This window comes from Cyrtonyx montezumae, unplaced genomic scaffold, assembly GCF_038088225.1.
Source record: "Cyrtonyx montezumae isolate F1298 unplaced genomic scaffold, pur_monq_1.0 scaffold_7, whole genome shotgun sequence".
NCBI lineage: Eukaryota > Metazoa > Chordata > Aves > Galliformes > Odontophoridae > Cyrtonyx > Cyrtonyx montezumae.
The window spans coordinates 16,660,521-16,681,368 of NW_027072078.1; the positions used below are offsets into that span (position 1 = coordinate 16,660,521).

At 37.8% G+C, this 20,848-nt stretch overlaps 1 protein-coding gene across 1 annotated transcript in view; it reads left to right on the forward strand.

Moving 5' to 3' along the window:
• The window catches only part of PARD3B (par-3 family cell polarity regulator beta), a 359,707-nt gene that overhangs the window by 248,852 nt on the left and 90,007 nt on the right, over window positions 1-20,848 (forward strand). The window contains exon 19 of the mRNA XM_065750387.1: window positions 17,926-18,036. Coding sequence (XP_065606459.1) covers window positions 17,926-18,036 — 111 coding nt within the window. The remainder of the gene's footprint in view (window positions 1-17,925; window positions 18,037-20,848) is intronic.

Below are 20,848 nucleotides of genomic sequence, written 5' to 3' on the forward strand. Positions count from 1 at the left end.
CCTTATTGTTTTATCCTTACTGTCTGATTCAAAACCTTGTCAGGTTACTTAAGGCATGTTGTAGCTTCAAGGCATGAAGCAGGAGATCAGCTTTTCCCAGACTGGGTTCCACACTTGCTCTGTGAATTAAGGGTTTTTACAGACATTAGCCAGAAATGTAATAGTTTCAGTCTGAGGACCGAAATTTTCTAGCTTCATAGAGGAAAATATGTCACTGTGGTGTATGTCATCTGACCTAACTATCCTGGAGGTTTTTGTCCCATTTATCTCCTGCATTCTTTATGTAATGAAGGAAGCCTCCATAGATGTGATCAACCACAGAGAGTGAGTAAAACGTTATAGTTTCATTCAAGCTTTCTGCTAACGCAGGTTACTTCTTACGCTTCAATCAAAGGTGCTAGCTTTCTTCTTGGAAACCAGTAATAATTATTTTATTCATTGTCATTTTTCAGGTTTTCACATGCCACTGGGTTTGTGGGGCCCTGAGCAATCTAATCTGGAACTTGATCTAGCAGTTGACAACCTGCCTATGGCAAAGAGGTTTGAAACTTGGTGATCTTTGAGGTCCCTTCCAACCCAGGCCATTCTATGATTCTGTGATTGTGCTTAAATTAAATTAAAAAAATAAATAAATAAATAAAACCCTTTTACTTTTACTTGAAATTTTTTTTTTCCTTTCAGAAAAAAATCATATCCTTAACCTGAATCTGTTGAGTTTTGTAATGATCTCTGATATTAATATCTCAATAGGAAATGCTGCGTAGGTCTTTGTGTCGGCCCAACTGAATTCCAAGCATTATGTGCATGTGCACCATACAGTCCCAGAAGACTCGAGTTACTGCTTTTCCTGTAGAAATCTGTCTGTGACATGGAGGTGCTATAAATTGAAGCAGAAAGCCTTAAAACTCACGTTGCCCAGTTTATTATTTCTAAATTTTGTTATAGAGCCCCTTGTTTCATCTCCAGACACAATACAAAAACTGGAACCCTTTAAAGATATTTGAGGGAGGGATAAGGAAGGTACTGAAAAGCATGAGTGAATTTTTGAGAGGTCAGTTTAGTTTCCCTGAGCAGTCAGCCTTGACATGGAGATTGTTTGCCTGAGAGCCCAGGTGTGCCAAGTGGTGAGTTAAGGGCCCTGGGAGCCCTGGCTTCTCCCCACAGACTGCAACTGCCAGAGCAGCAGCAATGCTGCCAGCAGTGGAGAAAAGAGTTGTTCGGTTTCTTCCTGGCTTCTTCTGCAGCTTTCTGTCCCACTGCAGGAATCTCCTCTGTACAGCTGTCCCACACAGCACTGGGGCCAGGTGGGACCAATGCTGAAGCTACAGGCCCTTCAGTTGGGCTCCCTCACAGTAAGCCAGGCAAGCTGGCAAGAGGTGGAGCAAAGGCCTTTCTTACTTGATATTAGATTGACATCAGGCAGGATTTTTCACTACAAGGTATTAGACGTCTGATAACAGTCAGGATTTTTCCATGTGGTTTTCAGTGGAGCTGCACATCTCAGCCAAAACATACTGCTCTGCATACTGAAAAAATGACCATTTAAAGCACATGTATATAAATAAAGATGTAGTGAAGTTTTCTTAGCTGCTGCAAAATGTTAAGGATTGTCTTTTCTCACGAAACATACATTGCAGGCATTTTTTATGTTTATTGTCCTGGATTTCTGGTAACAGGTTTCACGTTGTCAAGGCATGACCCTTTGTAGTTCTAGTTTGATTGTCCCTAGTGGCAAAATGAAGAAAAATGATGTTTAATCTGAGAATGCATGAATAGATATTTCTGCAAAGTTTTTTTTTTTGTTGTCTGCTGGTGCTGGTAATCTGGCAATTACCTGAATTGTCCAGGAGCTCAGAACAGGTGAACAGAAGCTTTTCTTGCGGGACTATTTTCACACTGCGTCTGCCTATCTCAAACAGGACTATCACTAGAGAAATTTGATACATACATGCATCTGGCTATGCTTTTTATTTATTTATTCATTGTTTGGCTAGGCATAAACTACGACCCATTTTACACTGCCTCTGAGGAGTGCGAGCATACACTTCAGATGCTCCATAATTGTTCTTCTTTCGTAAAGAAGTGATAATAAATGCACTGCTTGTTAAAGCAATTTTGCTTTAGTGCAGGCTTATAGCATTGATCTAGTCAAAGATTCTTCACATTGCAAACAAGACTTGCATATCTGTCACAGCATTACCAGCTCCTTTTGTATCTCTGTGTGGCAGTGAACTTGCAAAAGATCTTCCTTTTTATTTGAAGGCTCTTAATTTCCTTTGCTGCATCTGTGATAATAAAGGACTTGAAATCAAATAGTATTACCACTTAGGTTTAAAATATATTTCACCATGGAAAATCATCTGTCACAGGCAAGAGCTACTGACACAAAAGAAGATGAATAAGCAATGTCAGAAGAATGTGCTTATAAAACAGCAAGACTTCCAAAGTCAGAGTTGAGAATATAATTATGAAAATATCCACAAACATGCAGAATTTGTTTTATGATATGGCCATTGCTGGATAGCTTTGTACCCCAACTGATTATAGAGGTGAAGTCCAAATTCTTTCTCCTGCTTGGTCTCCATCCCACACATAGAGGTGTTACAGTGTTACTTTGAAACTAGCTTTAGAGCTGACCCTAGCTTATCTCCCTGGGACTGCGCACAGCTCATGTGAACAGAATGAGGATGCATCAGAGGCATTTATAATCACTCCATGGGAGGCCTAAGGCTCAGTCTGGAGATGGAGAATATGTCTAAGGTGTGGGAAGTTTAATTGATGGCCTTTAAAAAAATAATAGGAAAAAAAACAACAATAAGTAACCTGATAAATGGCACAGACTGTTAATTAGATGTCTAAATTTACCAATTGTGTCAGGAAAATTAGGACAGTGGGAACAATATGTCCCTAAGCTGTTCACTAAACAACTGCTGTGCTGCTTATTTATATTTATCTGATGAAAAACGTGCTGAAAGGAACACAGGAGGAAATCTCTCTCACTAGTTGGAAACTCCCAGATCTCTCTTCTCTTAAGGATTCCGTGTCCTCATATTCCCTAGTCTGAATTGGTCTTTGTAATACATGGCCTCAGGAAATACTAAGCTGCTAGGGAATTTTGATAGTAAGTACAGGAGGAAGCTGTTTGGAACTTTTGAGGCCTAATCCAATCCGCAGTGAAAATAATTTACAAGTTTGCATTTGTTTTGCCAGGAATCAGGTAAGGACCACACTAATGAGAGGAGGAAGGAAGTTAGAATCCTACTTGAGATTCTTATTTAAGTATGTACATGTTTAAATAAGTGTGCTTAGCAAAATGTGGGATATTTACACATGGGCCTGATGATGTGTATATTTAAATATTTTTAGAGATGGATAGGCTAACATTTACATACATACCCAAGAAAAGTCCCAATTCATCCCCACCAGAGACTGATGGCTGGCTGTCCTTTGCTGTAGTGGTGGGAGCCAGTCACAAGAGGCTTCCTGCAGTGCCTCCAGCCACTGCCTGGCTCCTGGCCATGCACAAAACCAGTGTTAGTTTCATGTTCCTCCTTCTTCTCTTGGCTGATTGTACTTCCAATCCATGAGGGCCAGTGGAGATTATAATTTCAGTAGTCGCTAAATGGCCCATAATTAGGCCATGCTTAATCAGTCTTTTTTGCGCTTTATCCCTGTTTTCTTGAAGAGTTCAGATGATAAATTCTCTAAGGACTTCTTAGAGTAAAAGTAGACAAGAACAAAAACATTCCGACTATATTTAAATATTTTCACTTTTTTTCAACTTCGGCATGCATAATTTGTTCACTGCATGAAACAAGCTCTACTATAATATTAATTTCAGATCAACATAGTCTTAGTTATGATTTTAGCGCCATTTGTCCACTACTGACTTATTTTTGTTGATGAAATGGGAAAGAAAACTAAATTCTATCAGTATTTGGACAGCATAGCTGTAAAGTTTGTTAAATAATCTCATATTGGTTATCTTCAGTTATTTTATATATATGCTACCTATCAAATAATTTAGTTTTATACATATATATATATAGTTACTCAACTTTAACTTTAGCCTGAGATCCAGCCATAGTTCAGAATAACAAGTTTTCAAGGAACAATTCTATTTGCAGCCTGCCCCTTTGCTGCCACTCCTTCTTGAGCTCCAGGCATCGTGTCTCTCCTAACCCTATGGATCCTATTCCTCAGGTGATTGCCTGATCCTTGTTGAACGCAGCGTCTTGAGTTTTTCTCTTTGGTTGTGAAATTGTTCCAGATGAGGCAGACAGGCAAAAAGGAACTCAGAGCTTTGAGGAACCAAGCAATAAAATTTTCCACCATCCAATCTTGTCCTTTTTCCTGCATTACTGATGAGGTTTTTTTCCAGGTACAGAAGAATAAATTGCTGTGGGGACCTACCCACTCCCACTCAGAAGTGTTAACTGTTTTCATAGTGAACACTCAGCAAAGATGTTGCAGGAGCTAGAAAATTAATTTTTGTTCTAGTGGAAAGGCTTGAAAAGTATAGAAAGGTATGTGTGTTTGTGTAAAAATGACTGACGGCAGCTTTGGGGGAGGCTATTTGAGTAGAATTTGAGTCATCTCAGTTACTATTAGCTGTTGAGTTATTTTTGGGTTCTGATTTGGGATAATGCAGAATGTTCAGAAAAGGAGGAACACACCATTTTCTCAGAAAGGATTATGATTCATGAAGGGGTCTAAGGGCTTTCTTAATTTCTAAAGCATCAAGGGGATATGATAAGGATTGGTTCAAAACATTAGGTCATTAATAGTGTATGTGAAATGCTGAAGCCTAATCCTGTGCTTAATGATAAGAGAGGCCTTTCCTCATTTATGTTCATGTTTTTCCTTTTTGAAAGACCATTCTCTTCCTTGTGATGATAAAGTTGTTTTGAGAGTATTTTTTATTAGTTTTCTCTGATGTTTGAGGAAATAATGCATCTGTAAAATATCCTTTGATGAAAGGAAGCATGCAGTTTCTCTGGTGTGATAACTTGAGTATTACAGGACAAACATAGTGTTTGTGTTTGTTTCAAGCAGCTGTTCTATGAAATGGTAAACACCACATTTGCTGGGGGAACTGAAAAGAAGGGCTAGAATGAAATAGATCTTTCTGGTTTTGGCCCCACCTCAGAGAGTTGAGCATTCCTTTGCATATGCTCTAATTAGAATCAAAAGGACATGGAAGGATTATGCTCCATGTCTCCAAGGCCATGCTTAAGTTCAGGAGGGTAACTTCTAGAAAAAGGGAGAAGAATTTCCCAGGTGTAGATGTTGTTCAGGTCTCTTTGTACAGTTTACTTCATTTTATTTTATTTTACTAATAAGACAAATTAGAATGCGATCTTCATTACATGTTTTTTTAAAATTATAGCTAACACTGAGAAGTAAAATATTTAATGCATAACGATCAGTGATTCTGGGAACATATCTTAATGACAGTATTTTCTCCTCCCTGGAAATCTTCCCTTGCAATAGAATTCATGCAGTTAATTTGATCTTTGTTCATCTCATGTGTATTTTCCTCATTTTTATTTCTTAAGTCTAAGTTCTACATCTGAGTTCTTTTGTATTAAAACTGACAAAAAGCAAATATTTTGCAACTTACTGCAGGTTCTTCCTTTGTCCAGGCATTTTGCGTCTCAGACTCTACATTCTAGCTTCTTGATATTTCTTGAGTGAGAATCCTTTAGGGTATCTCTACTTCTTTCCCTTTCTGTTGTCATTTCATTCTCAAACACTATTAGCCACATTGTGTAAGATGAAAGTTATCACTGTCCTATACAGAATGTAAAAGTTCGCTTTTTGAAATCTTGTGCTTTCTCATATTTATCAAAATTTCAACCAATCTGTTAAATATTAGCAGTTTTTGCTAGAGAATTGAATTCCAATAGCTGCATTGGTGCATTAATTCAATATTACTGTTCTACTTAAACAGAAAAGATGTAGTTGTTAATTCCAGATGTTGTGAATGGACTTGGGAGAATAGTTTTTTCCAGGTGTACAGCTTTCCATTATTGAAATCCAGGAGGATTTCAATAGGAGAATCACTGGGCATAGTGATCTTGTCTATTCAGCAGCAGCTGGAAGACAGGCAGAGTGACACAACTGAACAGCTATGGACAAGTGAAGTGGAAGATGGCAGGAAATAGCATAACTGGAGGGAAAGGAGTAAAAGGGTTTAATTCCCATTGGAAGAAGAAAACTGGAATTGAGGCCAGGTAACTGCATGTTTTTGTTCTGACAATGCAGCAGAAAAACAGCATCGTAGCATCATGAATCAATAACTTGGCTTGATAAAAAGAGAAAAAAATCTGTCCCATCTTCAGTGCAGTTGTCCAGATGCCTAGCAATAATACAGTGCTACAAGAAGGATGCAAAGACAACTAAAGAAGTATGAGGAAAAAAGCCCTGTTTTACCTATTGTAGCTAATGAATTGAAGGAAGTGAGATATAGACATCAAATGGTGTAGAGTTAATAAGTTAAGCACACTTCACTCATTTTATAAAAGAAGACCAGTAATACATCTGCAGATGCTTAAGTTGTTTTGCAGTCAGATCTCTAGGTTATTTTTTTTTTTTACAGATGAAATACTTTTGGTTGAATGTAATTCAACTGTGAGCACTGACGGTTTAATTTGTTTTCATACTGTTGTGGGGTTGTTTTATGCAGGAAATTTTTGGGCTCAAAGCCAAAACATTATTGTTTAGGATGTGAAGTGTGGTTTCTCCTCCTACCTGCTTGTGAAGGTAGTTTTTAAAGAGTAAGTCAACAAGTTAAGTAGAAGAAATACATGTGATCAGTTACAGTTAACAGTGAATAAGCATAATGCTCATTATAATGAATAATGATTGTGTTCAATTCGTGAATTAAAGTAAGCCAAAGTTTTCCCTACAAATTCTGTGGTGGACAAAGGCTGTTAACTAACACATTCAGGAAAAATAGTGGTTGAATAAGGCACAGTTTGGAAACAAAATATTAAGTTCATTTATTGATCATGTACCCTAAAGTAGTTTTTATCAACATCATTTTGTTATTTATTCAGTGATTTTATTTTCTTGTGGCATCCCTTGTATCATAAGTGACTGTAGTGACTGACATATTTGAGTTGTGTTCTTTGGTCTCGTATGTTGTTACAGGCTTTGAATTTAACATTTGTTTTATCGGCCATATTTAAGTTGTTTTTTCAGACTTTTTGTGCTGAGATGAAGTGTAGAATTTTGTAGTAGGTTATTGTGCTCATTTGGGACAGTAGCTAAAATTAGCACCAGTTTTTTAGAATTACAAATAATTGAATGAATGAATATAACTTTACAAAATGGAAATGTGGAGTGATGAGAAAAGAAGCTGAGCCTTTGTACAGTGAACAAAGCATTACTGTATTTAAATAAGAAAGCACAGTGATAGACTTCTCCCTACATTTTCACACAAAAACTAGCAGGCTGGTAATATAAACATTAATAACAATTCTTCTAAAAATAGTTTATGTACATCTGTGGCAGAGAATCAGTGGGCAAAAGTCAGGAAATGTGCAAGGAGGAAAAGGGTTTTGGGAATTTGTTTTAATAGATTTTATGTTCTTTATGCAACTTAGAGCTAAGTAGTTGTAATAGCAAAACAAAAATACTTTGCAGTTTTAAAGCACTGTTCTACCAATTTTCTCTGAACTTATCTAGTAAAAAGTATTCCTCTGATTGCTCCAGAATTACTACTTTTAAGGCTCAAGAAACAGCAGTGATTTCCAGGTCTTCACTAAAACATAAAGAAAATTTCTGGCACATAGTACATGGGTACTATTCAAAGCATATATGACAGAACTTTGTAGTTCACATAACTGACTAAAAATTTCACTTTTTTGATTCTCATATTTATTCTCCATATATAAAGTGGCGACGAGGAAAGGATTTTATTAAATTTAGTCCAGTTTCGTAGCCTGATGAGAGAGTAAATTGTGTAGTAACTGGGTGAAGCCTTCCCATCCTGAACCTTCATCTTTCAGCTGCCAGAGCTACATGTTGTGAGCTTGGTTGAGTCCATTGCTTTTTCCTGTATTTGCATGAAATTATCAGTGGAGTCCTAGAGGACTAGCAGTTTGCTGACTTGTTTTTTTATGTCATCTCAGTGTGGTGCCTAAAGACATGGTGTAGTGGTGAACTTGGTAGTGTTAGGTTAGTGTTTGGACTTGTTGATATTAAGGTTTTTTCCCAACATAACTGATTCCATGATTCTGGAATTACCTCCACTGAAAATAACTGATAACCAAAAGCCTCAGTGTATTGAGAGCTGAAAATACTGTAGGTTACTTTTCCAAAGTTTCAAATTAGCAACAGCTAATCAGTTTGATTTTTAGTAACTATCTGCAAAATCAGGAAGAATGTAGTCACAAATGGCAGGTTGAAGTTCAGCTTCTCTGAACATCTCTACTTCCCAGCTCCCACTTCTGACATTTTGCTCTGTGTCAGTCTTGTTGTACTTAGGAGATCAGGGAAGGGTTTCCTCTAGAGATCTGTGGCACAGGTTTCTTGCTTAATTAACTGTAGAGAAGGCTGTCTGAGTGACAGACAGAGTGTTCTTCAGTCCCCGAGTGGTGTTAATTTCCTGCAAAATACTCGGGAGCATATTCCCATCAGTGTGTCCACATGGTTATTATTGATGCTAATGAGAGCTGGGTGCTTGTATCAAAGGGAAATCACTATTTGTGTGCCAGGGTTGCATCCTAAATCAATAAATAGTGGAAGTGCATTGTTCCACTGGTTCTTTTTTGATGCTTTGTGTCTTTCAGCAAATTCATTGTTTTTCTCCTGTTGCTATAGCTATCCTAAGTCAAATTTTCCTAAGCAAACCACAGGATAATCTAGTATCAGTTTTGTCAGCTTGCCATATAAAATGTTTTAAAGCTGAGATTTCTGGGAAAATAGCTGAGAGAATTTTGGCAAGCCAGACAGGTTCCTCTCAGCTTGAACTGAAAGGTAACAGTGAATTTGTTTAATGTGGACAGCTGTTTTTTCTGAAAGCTTCCTCCCACGGTATGAAAGTGACTCCAGTCCCCTCATACATCACCAGAAACCTCTGCTACCATCCAAGACACTTAGAAGAATCACGTTTAGAGTTCTAATTGATGGCCACTGTTTTGACAGGCAAACAGATTTCTCCTCCCAATGGCCTCATGCAGTTGGCCTCCAGCAGACCTTATCGTTAGCAGAATTCTACAGAAAAGAATATGCAAGCTAATAATAAATCTGTAGGGAAGGATGTTAACCACAAACTACTATGCCTAATTAGTAATGTACAATAGCCAAGGCCAGGGAAGGAAAGTATTATTTATCAGAAGGACTGATTTTGACAGTTTAAAAATGCAAAACCACCTATTAGTTATTACACTGAAATGTGTCTTTCAGAAATGTAGTATATGTAACTCCACTCTTCTTTTCTTTTGGCATCATTTTGAAAGTTACTGCTTTGTAAAAAAAAAATGTCAGCTATCATTAAGGCTGAAGGGCTGGAACTTGTGCTGCTTAAATCGTAAGTTCATTGTCTAATCTAAAAACAATTCTTTTAGGTTTTTCTGTTTGCCTTTTTTGCCTCCCTTTTCAGTTCAACATCTGTACAAGGCTCTGAGTCTTCACTGTGTCCTACCCTGGTTCAGCATTTCTCAAGTCCTCTAAGCAGTGCAGAGCACAAATATAGCCTAATGATCCTGCTGAGAAAGTGCTCAGTCTGTCTTTGGCAGCTCAGCTACTGTAATGATCTCTGCATCTCTCTACTGCACGTATCTGTGCAGAGTCTTGAAGGCAAGAGTGCTGTTTCCCAAGACACATTACTTTCATGGAGCCTTCAGCAGAAAACTCCAGGTATTTCTGGAGTATTTCTGAGTTTCTAGGGAGCATCTCTGTAGCAGTGTAGCATGAGAATGGAGCAAGGAGTTGGGAAGAGAGAGAGTATGCTTGAAGAGAAAAGGGAAATAAGAAAAAGGAAACTTAAAGGGGATAGGAGGAAATATGAGAGGGAAAAAGGTACCTTAAAATAGATAGATAGATAGATAGATAGATAGATAGATAGATAGATAGATAGATAGATAGACAGACAGACAGACAGAAAGAAAAACAAGGCAGCTTTACTGTAATTACAGCTCTGAGGTGATTAGTAGAGAAAAATATTAGGTCCTATTAACCTTGGCACATCATTTTTACCCTTCATGCCTCAGTTTCTTAATTTGTAGGATGGGTATTATAATACATGCTCAACATGGATGGTCATTAAAGTGGGGACTGTTCCCACTGAGAATGGAGCTTTCATGAAGGCTAGGGTGTTGTCTCACTCCAAACATAGAGAATTCCTCTGTGTTACTGCTGTTTTTCAAGAGCTATGTTTTCCTGGAGAGCATGCTGGAATCTGCAACGAGCAGTTTCACTTCATGAAGATCCAGTAAGCCCAGCAAATCTTCCCTGTGGCACACAAGAAGAATGCATGCAGTACAATTGAGAAGGTGAGTGCTGCTGCTGTGAGATAATTAGCAAGTCTGACACTTGGAAGTATCATGGCTCTGAGTGCAAATGGGGCAGGTTTTAGTTTTGTTTTGCAAATGCTGTGTATTTAATTTGCCTCTTGCATTTTGTATCTGCAATTCTGAGAATGTCAAAGTGTCAAGCTTTTTCCATAGCCAAAAGGACCCAGCAAACAATTTAATAGTAAGTGGAGCCTCTCCACTAGTGCCTCAGTGGCTGAAACACTAAGAAAAGCAGCAAATATCCTTAGAGTTGTGATAGAAGAAAATGGAAAGTTCTTCACCTTGTAAACATGCATATGCTGCTGCATATACATGTGTAGTTGATATACCAGTGAGTTCTGGGGCTTTATCATTAGTAGTAGGGAAAGAGGTACAGAAGTGATGAGGAAATAGCATGAAGCAGAAATCAAAAAGCTTTATTTTGCTCACTTATCTGGTCTTTTCCCTGTCCCATTTCCAAGTGTTTCTCCCACTGTGGCTTGAGGGTCTAGTGTGACACTGAGGGATGTTGGCTCTCTCTGGACTCTGCAGAATTTCCACACACACATCTGAGAAAACCACAAAGTCAGCAAGGAGTCCCAGAGGGGCAGTTGGCAGCGCCTGCAGACTGCACAGGGAATCTGTCTCCTACTTTCTGTCTTATTGACTGAACCTCAAAGGAATAGGTTCAGTCAGAAACTGCATTTATCTTTCTCCTGCATGACAGAGGATAACAAATTTCTGGAAAAAAATTAATAGCTAACCTAACTGTCTGCTTCTTTTTCTTTTTTCTTCAGTGTGGAGATGAGAAAATGGGAATTAAGAAAGCAGAGTAAGGGGAAAGACCTTAATACTCTGAGTCTTTTTTATTTTCTTGGAATGTAGAGTTACCAACCCAAGGCATGGGTGTGATTATCCTGTTCTCCTTGTGTTGCCATTTGTGGACTCCGTATAGAATATAGTTAGCTATGTTTCTGTGCACTATTTGGGAGAGTGTTAGTATTCATTTCACAGCAAATTGCTTTCCTGTAGGGTAGAAGAAAAAGGGGGAAATAGCTAATGTTATATGAAAACAGGGAAAAAGAAGAAAATACAGGAATAAAATCCTACTTGAGTGGAGGACAATTACACATTCTTGTGGACAAGCTGGTAGAGCTTGGTGCGTTGGACAGACTATAAATCAACTTTTCCTTTTTATGGACAAGCTGTAAATCATAGCTGTGTTACATTACTGTAGGTGTTTATTTCTTCATGTAAGTGTTAGACGATGCAGTGTTCTTGTACTTGCCATCAAATGACTGAAGCATCATTCCATGGACACGGATGGAAAGCTGTCATTCAACAGCATGAGTTTCCTTGTCAGACAGTAAACTGAAAGATGACCTTCCTTAATAAATACTGTCTCCAACATTCAGACTACTTTAGTGTGTTTTCTAAAAGCAAGTCTCTTGAAATATTATAGATGAGCCCTCAGGCTCCCTTCTGTTGTCTGTTTGCATAGTGGCTGATGAGTTACTCTGTGCCACTGGTTCTGTAGATGAACCTTGTGGTTTTGCAGCAGCCACTTTTAACTCAAGTGGTTCAAGTCATAGCATACCATTATATTCCTGACTTTTTAGATGCATAGAGCCTACTTCAGTGGTAAGGATTTCCTAATACCTAGTTACTGGCAGTTACAGTAACTCATTGTGGTGGCGCCTATTTAAATTAAAAGAAAGTTTCTCATTTAAAAAATAAGGATATAGGGCTTAAAAGGTTAGGGAAGATGATAGGTAAAGAAAAATAGGAGGATTTATTTAGGTTGCCTGCCTTTGCTCTGTACTTTGTAGGTAGAGCAACAACTTCTTGCATTTTATATGGCAAACTTCTAGTCATTTATCTGATACTGAAACAGTTAATATCTGAGACAAAAATACTGAAAATTAAGATGTTTTTTATTATTGCTGACATGGTTGGTTGTACTGAGGGGCATGTTTTAGTGAGAAATATTGGAGATAGGTAGACAGTTGGACTGGATGATCTTGAAGGTCTTCAACTTTGGTGATTCTATGATTATTTCACTGTGAGGGGTTACAGCAAGCAGTTTCTTCAGGTTTGGTGCTGGGAATTATTTCATTAGCCCTTAAGTCTGTAAATAATATGATAATCCAAGCATTCATATGAATGTGGTTAACTGCCTTTTTTTTAGCTTTCTTTGCTTTGTACTACTGATGCCTGTGAGTTACATATTAAGTAGTGTGGAAGGATATGTATTAAAAACAGTTCCATATTGTAGCAGACTTCATGGCAAGATTATTTTTCTCTTAGCAAAACTTAGTGGGGAAAATGATTACACTGTTGATTTATTTTGAATGGACTCCTAGAAGGCTTGCTAAGTATGTCATGTGGAAAGCTCCATGAAATGCTGAGGGTTAATATTCTCTGCTATTAATTTCACATTCCAGATAAATACGGTTTCAGCTTTGATCCTATCTGTACTAATTCTTTGTCACTGTACTAATTAATTCAGCATGCTGGAAAAAAGATGCTAATTTGAGCATCAAAGAAATAAATGGGTTGAAGGAGGAGGTTGTGTTTAATGAGAATTGTTAAAAAGATCACTGTTATTCCTGATCTGGAAGATCAGTCTTTTTAGTCTAGATTCCAGCAACTTGATACTGTAAATTTAAAAAATAAAAATAAAAAAAAATGTTTAAAGTTGACATAACAAAACAGGAGCAACTAAATATTAGCATCTGGGCAAGACTTTCTCATGAGAAGATCTTACTGCAGTAAGTCTTGGACTGGGGCATCCCAGTGCTGCCATGGCTGAAGCCTCCACAGAGGGTATGCAACCTGGCCACTGGCAGTGGGGCAAGGAGAAGAGATATGCACCTACCCCTGGCACAGAGTTGCCCTTCTGACAGAAGTTTAACTCATGTCAGGGAGGTACTGCCATCATTTTGGATATTTTTTGGTACAGGTTTGAACTGTGTTGCCCAGCCATTGTCATGGGTGCTCTGTACTCAAAAAATCCACAGCCTTTGCCCAAACATACTCTCTATTTGTTTCAGCTGTCGCAAAGCTCTTGATCTTACCAGTGTAATATGCAATAGCTTGCTTCTGTCCAATAAGTAAACATTTAATAATAAACCTTTTAGGTATTTAGAGAGCCACTAAAAACATAAAAGATGTATTTCATTAATGGTGCTATTAACATAAATGTAAAATGAGCCTGGTCTGTAATCACAAACTAGTCTGACTCACTAAGGATCTTTGCAGCAATGTTTAATACTCTGTAAAAGTGTATGTATGAAAGAGATTAATCAAAGCACAGCACTGCTTCTAGAGCATTTCTTCTGCTGTAAAGCTGAGTGATAAAATAACTTAAAACACACGGCAGTAGTGGCAGTTAATAAGCTTTTTATAGTCCCTGTGTGGACCTGAAAATCATACCTTATTAGTATCTTTATCTTTCTTGCTCACTCATTCATTCTTACTCATATTTAAATTTAATTTTAAGGGTTATTTCTAGTCTTTCATAAGGGAGCTGCTTTAATAATCCCAGCATTTTTCCCCATTTTCTGTGAAATGAGTAGGAGCCAGAGCTTTTGTTACATGTACTTTACAAATCAGTCTGCTTTTTTCACAGATCATTTTTGGACACGTCAAGATTTTATGACATTGTTAGGCTATGTATCTTGCTTGACTATGTTGTATGGCCTCTGCCTTCTTGAATTACTTCCCTGCAGTTGTTTACAATTCCATTATGTGCTGTTAGCTGCAGTGACACCTACTGATCTAAGGCAACTGAATTAACTAAGAAATCCAAGTTGCTAACTTTAGTCTACAAGCTGCTTAGGGTTCTACCCAACAGATGTTTTTCTTGCTTAGAAGTCCAGGATTTCATAGACCTGCCTGCTCTTTAATCCTTGAAGCAAATATCAATACGTTTGAGATCTGGAAGCTCCCAGCTCCACATGGAAATGAAGTGTTGCCATGACCACAGCTTTAGGTCTTGCATGTAAGACGTTTGTCCCAAATATAACAGAGCAGGCCTATAGAAAGTTTGTTTTAACTTTTATCCCCTGAAACAGGGATAAAAGCCTTGAATGAAGCATACATTAGCCTTTATACTATAGTCAATTCAATGGTAATAAAAACTGCAAGATGATGATGTACGCTTGGTATTCAGAGTCTTCATTCATTTAATGTTTCTACAGGGAAAATGTTATTTGTAGAACACCCATATTCTTCTTGGAAATTCAAAGAAATAGGATAATCCCTCACTGTGCTATAGCATGTTCTCGGCTGTTGCATATGGACTTTTCCCATAAGGATATATCATCACTCTGAGGTCTGAGCAGTTAAATAAAATTCCTTTATAATTTTGTGTACAGGACTGTACTCTGAGTTGTTGGAATATTAATTTTCTCAACTGGAAACTATGCTTGGGCCATTAGGCTTTCACTTCTTTCACAGTACTTCCCAGGCATTTACAGTGGATAATCAGAGAACTGAGACAGTCACTCAAGCAAACGGAGAAGATATATTTCGTTTTAGTCATTACAATTAGAAGTGGATTCATTTAGCATAAACTGGTAATAGATGGATGCAGAATGAGAGGATGCAACCGATCCATTTGTTTCAGGTCTTGTAATTATATTTCGCCATTTATGAGTAAGGTTTTAAAAGTAACAATTCTGACATTAAAGAGAATTCTGCTGTGTTGAGTATAACAAACCAGACCTTTTAAAAATTTATGTGCCATATATCTTTTCACAAATGTTTTTATGCTTCTGTCAATAGTATTACTATAAAAGGCATATTTTACCAGAATCCAATTATTTGTTGCCTGGAGAACTGTAAACTTAAAGTCCTAAAGCCATTCAGTTCTCATAGAACTTTAATATGAATTTGATTAATTCCATAGTATAATTTTGACAATAGATTTTATCCTGTCCTTGTTAAAGTCACCAGTGGGGCTGTCACTGATTTCAGTGAGAACAGGATCAAACCCATTTGGGCAAGTACTCCTTTTTTTTTTCTTTTTTTTTGTCCTATAAGCACTAAAGAACCATTAAGCCTGTAGTGCAGAAAACCAAGCAAAATTACAATCAGTGAAAGTTATTTTTATCATCAGAAGCCCATGGCAATTAGAACACATCAGTAACCAGACTATAAATTTTAGGACAGGGTGCATAAATTCAGGCAGAGATTATATTTTTGTGTCTGTGTGGCTTAATGCTTTCTACTGTATATTGCTTTTCTTTAGTGTTAATTTTTTGCTCCTCTTATTCTTTAATGTTTGTGAAAGATCTTTGTTGGGCTGAAAAACGTATTACAGTAATAATAAAAAGCAATGGATTCTTATGATGTAGCAACATGAAAAATAAGCCAAAAATGTGAACATTTCTCTAGCCTAGAGCTATATGCTGCATACTTAGTATTACAGGTAAAAACTGTAAGTCTTCACAAATCCCATGTGAAGTTGAAAATAGGAAAAAAACCAACAATAACAACAACAACAACAACAAAAATGAAAACCAAACAACAACAAAAAACACACCTTAAAGCAACAAATTGTTTTTGTTTTTTTCTTCAAGACCAGCTCACTATTTCTGATTTACAATTAAAGTGGAACTAGCCAATTTATGAGAAAGTGGCTGTACCGGCAGACAGACAGCACTATTTTTGCAGAGTTGTCACATTACCCATTAGTACATTCAAGATTTTTACTTTGTCTTATTTAAAATGAATTAGTTTCCTTTGTAAGGAAGAAATAATAGATAGACTTGAAAGGGAAGTATGTTGAACTTTTTTTGTTGTTTCATTTCTCCCGAGTATGCAACATATTCAACTCCCTGCAGCAATACGGTATGCCCAAGAATAATGTTTTCAGAATCAATACACACAGTCAAATATGAGACTCCACAAAACTATAATTGAAACAGTGGGAGAAAAGTAATCAGACTGAATATATACAAAGTACAAGAGTTGGATTATGACCAAAATGCCTTTCTTGAGAAAACTACCATGAGGCCTTCACATCATGCACTACCACTCAAAAGCAGAGTGCCTTGAGGTGCTGCCCACTGGTGCTCATCCCAGTCCTATTTGTTGTTTGGTTGGCTGGTGTCATCATTCCCTTTATAGCCAAGTTCTTATTGCATGGAAGACTTGTTGCAGAATCCATATGAACTTCATTTCCTCATAAGTTCATAATTTTTTATTAAAGGCAATAAATACTGGGATTGGTAACTTATAAGCCTGACAACAGAGTATTTGCAAGATTTTTCTTTGGTCAGAGGAGAAACCTATAGTCGATGGTTTACAAGTGAAGTATATGCATAGTAGTTCAGCTCTTCTTCTTGAGGCAGCTTGGGATGATGTAGAAAAAATGCATGAAGGAAAAATCACCAAGGCAGTACTGCAGAAGAGTTTCTGATTTTGAGTCAGAGTAATTAGTTTGCAATATGGTATATTTCATAAAGAAATTGTTACTATTTTGTATGTTACTGTTATTGATTTACATGAAAGTACACATTGATTTGCATATAAAGACACTGGTCATTTGTTTTCCTACTGAATGGAGAATTTCAGATTGGAGTAGAGGAAGGGAGGCTTTTATACTTTTTGACTCATTATTCATGAGCACATCTGACATACTTGACCCCAGTATTCTGCCTACCTCTATCAGAAATGAAATGTGGCTCTCTAGTTTAGTCACCTTGTACGGGCTGCGTAAAGCAGGCTGATATGTTATGCATATCTGTACAACGTGTAAAACAGTGGGACCCCTGAACTGATTGGGGTCTCTGGAGGAGTTTCACAGCATAAATATTAAATGATAGTACATTACTAGGCAGAAAGAAAAAGACAGAAGTATTTTTAAAAGAGCTCACGTGAACTGTCTCATTTTGTAGTTTCAAACTATAGCAAGATTTTATTCTTTCTGATAGCAAGCTTATTTAAACGAAGAACAAATCTTTAAATTAAGACCAGATATGATTTAAGAGACAGTAGATACTGATAAGAGCAGGACATGCAGTCTGATCTGGCTTACACTACTGTAGTCATTGCAGATTATTTCTTCAAGAGCTGTCATATGGTAGGAAGAACCTTCAGCTGCATTAAAACGTACACTGATGATAGTCCAGCTACACAGTACCTTGCATTTCTGGTCTGTTAGGCTTCAGTGCTTACTTTTTCAAACAGCATCTTTAAAAATTTCAGAGACCAAATCAGTATATAACTAGACCTTCCTAATGTACATGGACTGTTTAAAATTGGTAACTTCTTTGGCAGCATGGGATCTAGGACTGACCAAGATAAAAGCTCTCCGTGTTGTGATTGCCTAAAATTTCTGTTTTATGATAGTTAAGTACTGTTTTTTCTTCTGGTAATTACTTCCTCCTGACTTCTTCCTTGATATCTTTAACAGATTTGGAAAGAAAAAAGAAGATAAAAGTGGTAAAGCAGATCAGAAGGGGAATCCAAAGCATGACACACTTAAAGAAGAGGATCTAGAGAAAATGAAAGATGAACGTGAGAGGTGAGTAAATGATGACAGCTTCTTAGTTTGTCAGAAGAAAAACTTCAAAGCAAGGACTGCCTCAAGTAAATGGTCAGGCTGCCTGACTGGAAGCATCCTAGCCTATGATTTGGAGACAGGTCTTGGCAGCAGACAGCGTTATACTGGTCTCCTGGCTGAGTCAGGGCTGCTGTATTACGGAAGCCTGCCTTCTTGCTCTAGCTTCTCTGCACTTCAGTGTATAAGTGCTATTCAGAGTTTATTTTCTGCTAAACTAGTCAAGATGAGTTTCTTCAAAATCTCTTTCACCTCTGGCCATGCCTCAGACCAGCAGATTTACTTTCTTTTTCTGTATTTCACTAAAGCAAGAACCTCAGTCTTTCTCTCCTGACAGACTCTGCTGTATTTTTTAGTACACCAGACCTTTTGACTTCATCTGGCTGTGCCACTAGATTACAGGTTTTGTACTTCAGTATGTTCCTGTCTGCACAAGAGTTTGCTGGTTAGCCCTATGTTGCAGAAGTATCTAGTCAGCAAATGATGAATAGGCAGGCAACAGGTAGAAAGCAGGTTTAAATAGTCAAAAGTAGTCTGAAGAGTCAGCAGCAGGGAGGTCTGCAAGCAATCAAGGGGTAGGGATGGGGATGCTGGGCAAGACAAGAGGCTGAGGTTCATTGGCACTGTTTGGTATGTGCCAGGAGTGAGTTGCACTATTTCTGAAGTGTGACTCCATGACTGAAGTACAGGGAACTTCTGATGTGAATAAGACCAGTTTCCTGTCTTGTTCATAAAAGGTTCCCTTTTAATGCCCAAATTTACCAGCTTTGTTACCTTTCCAGATAAAAGATGTGTAATTTTCCCCTTTTGCAAGTCTGTCCATGTCTGGGATAGTTTGTAAGTGCTCACAAGTCTTAGCAGGCTTCTCTCTCCCCTTCCCCTACTAATCCAGGTGGTCCTTCATGATATTCCAGTGAGGGTCATTGCCTCCTTCTGATGGCTGCTGTCAGAAAAGTTGAAATGCCCACAGAGCTGGCTTTAAGCAGGTTTCTGCAGTTCCTGAAAAACTTTTGAAGCAGTAGTATTATGGGTTGTCAGTGCATAGAGAAAGCTTTCAGAGGTGTCTTTGAAAACTGGAGAATCCTGCTCCTAGGAGATCAGCAGATGTAGTTCATTTTGAGCAGACAAATCTTTCCTCCCAGTGCAGATGAGCACACTGGCCAGCCTTTGTTCTGCTGGCCAGAGACCAGGGAAAGGACACTGCTTTCATGTGAGTCATGCAGTGCATGGTCAGCTGTGTGAGTAGATTGATAGCTAATGGATTTAAGGTGAAAAAAATAAATCTAAGCCCCAACCCTTGAAGTCTGCTGCTAAGATTTGTTCTACTCATTTTAAAAGCTAATAAGGTATCCAGTTGCTACAGTGCTTCTACTGTATATGCTTAGCCAGTGTTTTAAGTATTTAGCTCATCTAAGCTAAGTAATGGCAAGAGAAACTGTACCATTTCTTTTTAAATTTCTATAGTGCTTCCTCGATTTTACTAGATTGATGAGCACCTTTATTTTAAACTGCTGACTCCCAATTTGGGTACTGGCAATTTGAGAGGTATGTGTCCTTCATTTTAAAGAAGCCAGTGTCTTTTATTAGGATCCTGGCAAGCTAAGAAGCATGTATCCCATCTGTTAAAGGGCCAGTGTCATTTAGTAAAATGTTGGCAGGCTGCAAGGAATGAACCCTTCTGTATAGAGGTCTAATGTTCCAATTGGACATGAGATAATTGTTCTTAATATTTCTTTAGCATTCTGTGGAGTTGTTTTTTTTTTTTTTTATTGTTTTTTAATTACAGTCATTGATTGACAGTAACTTGGTAAGACTGCATTAGTAACTGGCAGCTGAATGTCTTCATCATTCTGGTTTCTCTAGTAAAGATTTCAGTTTTGACCTAGAAGAGTTTATGACTGAAATGGAGAACAGCAGGTGTGTTGGGAAGTGGATGAACCAAGATGGTATTTTTAACCCACTTATTTAACTCTCTTTCCATAATGCACCAAAATAGAAATATGCTCTATTTTCTATCAGGTAATATAACTTCAATACAGCTTGAGGATTAAAAATTAAAAAATAATAAAATGAAAAGGAGTGAAGAAAATTTCCTTACATTAGCCTCAAAGCTATGCAGTACGTGCTACAAAAAGAAGCATGTCACTTCAACTCTCTAAATGAAATAAGAACATAGTTGTATTACATTGATGCCCACATAGAAATGTTGACAGACTGACTCTTGAACCCTTCTGGAATCATTTATAATGCATGGGAAGCTATCTTTCCTAGAATAAAGTTTCATGAGTTAGCCAGTTCTCATATATGGGTAAGAATGAGCAGGGAAGTGATCATCCCTATGTACTCAGCTCTGGTGACACCAAACTTCCAATACAACAATGTTCAGTTTTGGGCCCCTCACTGCAAGAAAGATAATGAGCCTTGGGGCATGTTCAGAGAAGAACAACAAAGCTGTAAGGGGTCTGGAGCACAAGTCTTATGAGGAATGGCTGAGGGGACTCTGTTCATTCTGGTGAAGAGGAAACTCAGGAGACACCTTATTGCTCTTTACAGCAACCTGAAGGGAGGTTGTTGTGAGGTGGGGATTGGCCACTTATCTCATGTAACTCATGATAGGACTAGAGGGAATGGCCTCCAGTTGCACCAGGGAAAATTCAGGTTGGACTTTAGGAAATACTTCTCCAAGGGATTGGACAGGCACTGGAACAGGCTGCCCAGGGTGGTAGTGGAGTGTTCAAGAAACATTTAGATGTTGTACTGAGGGACATGGTTTTGT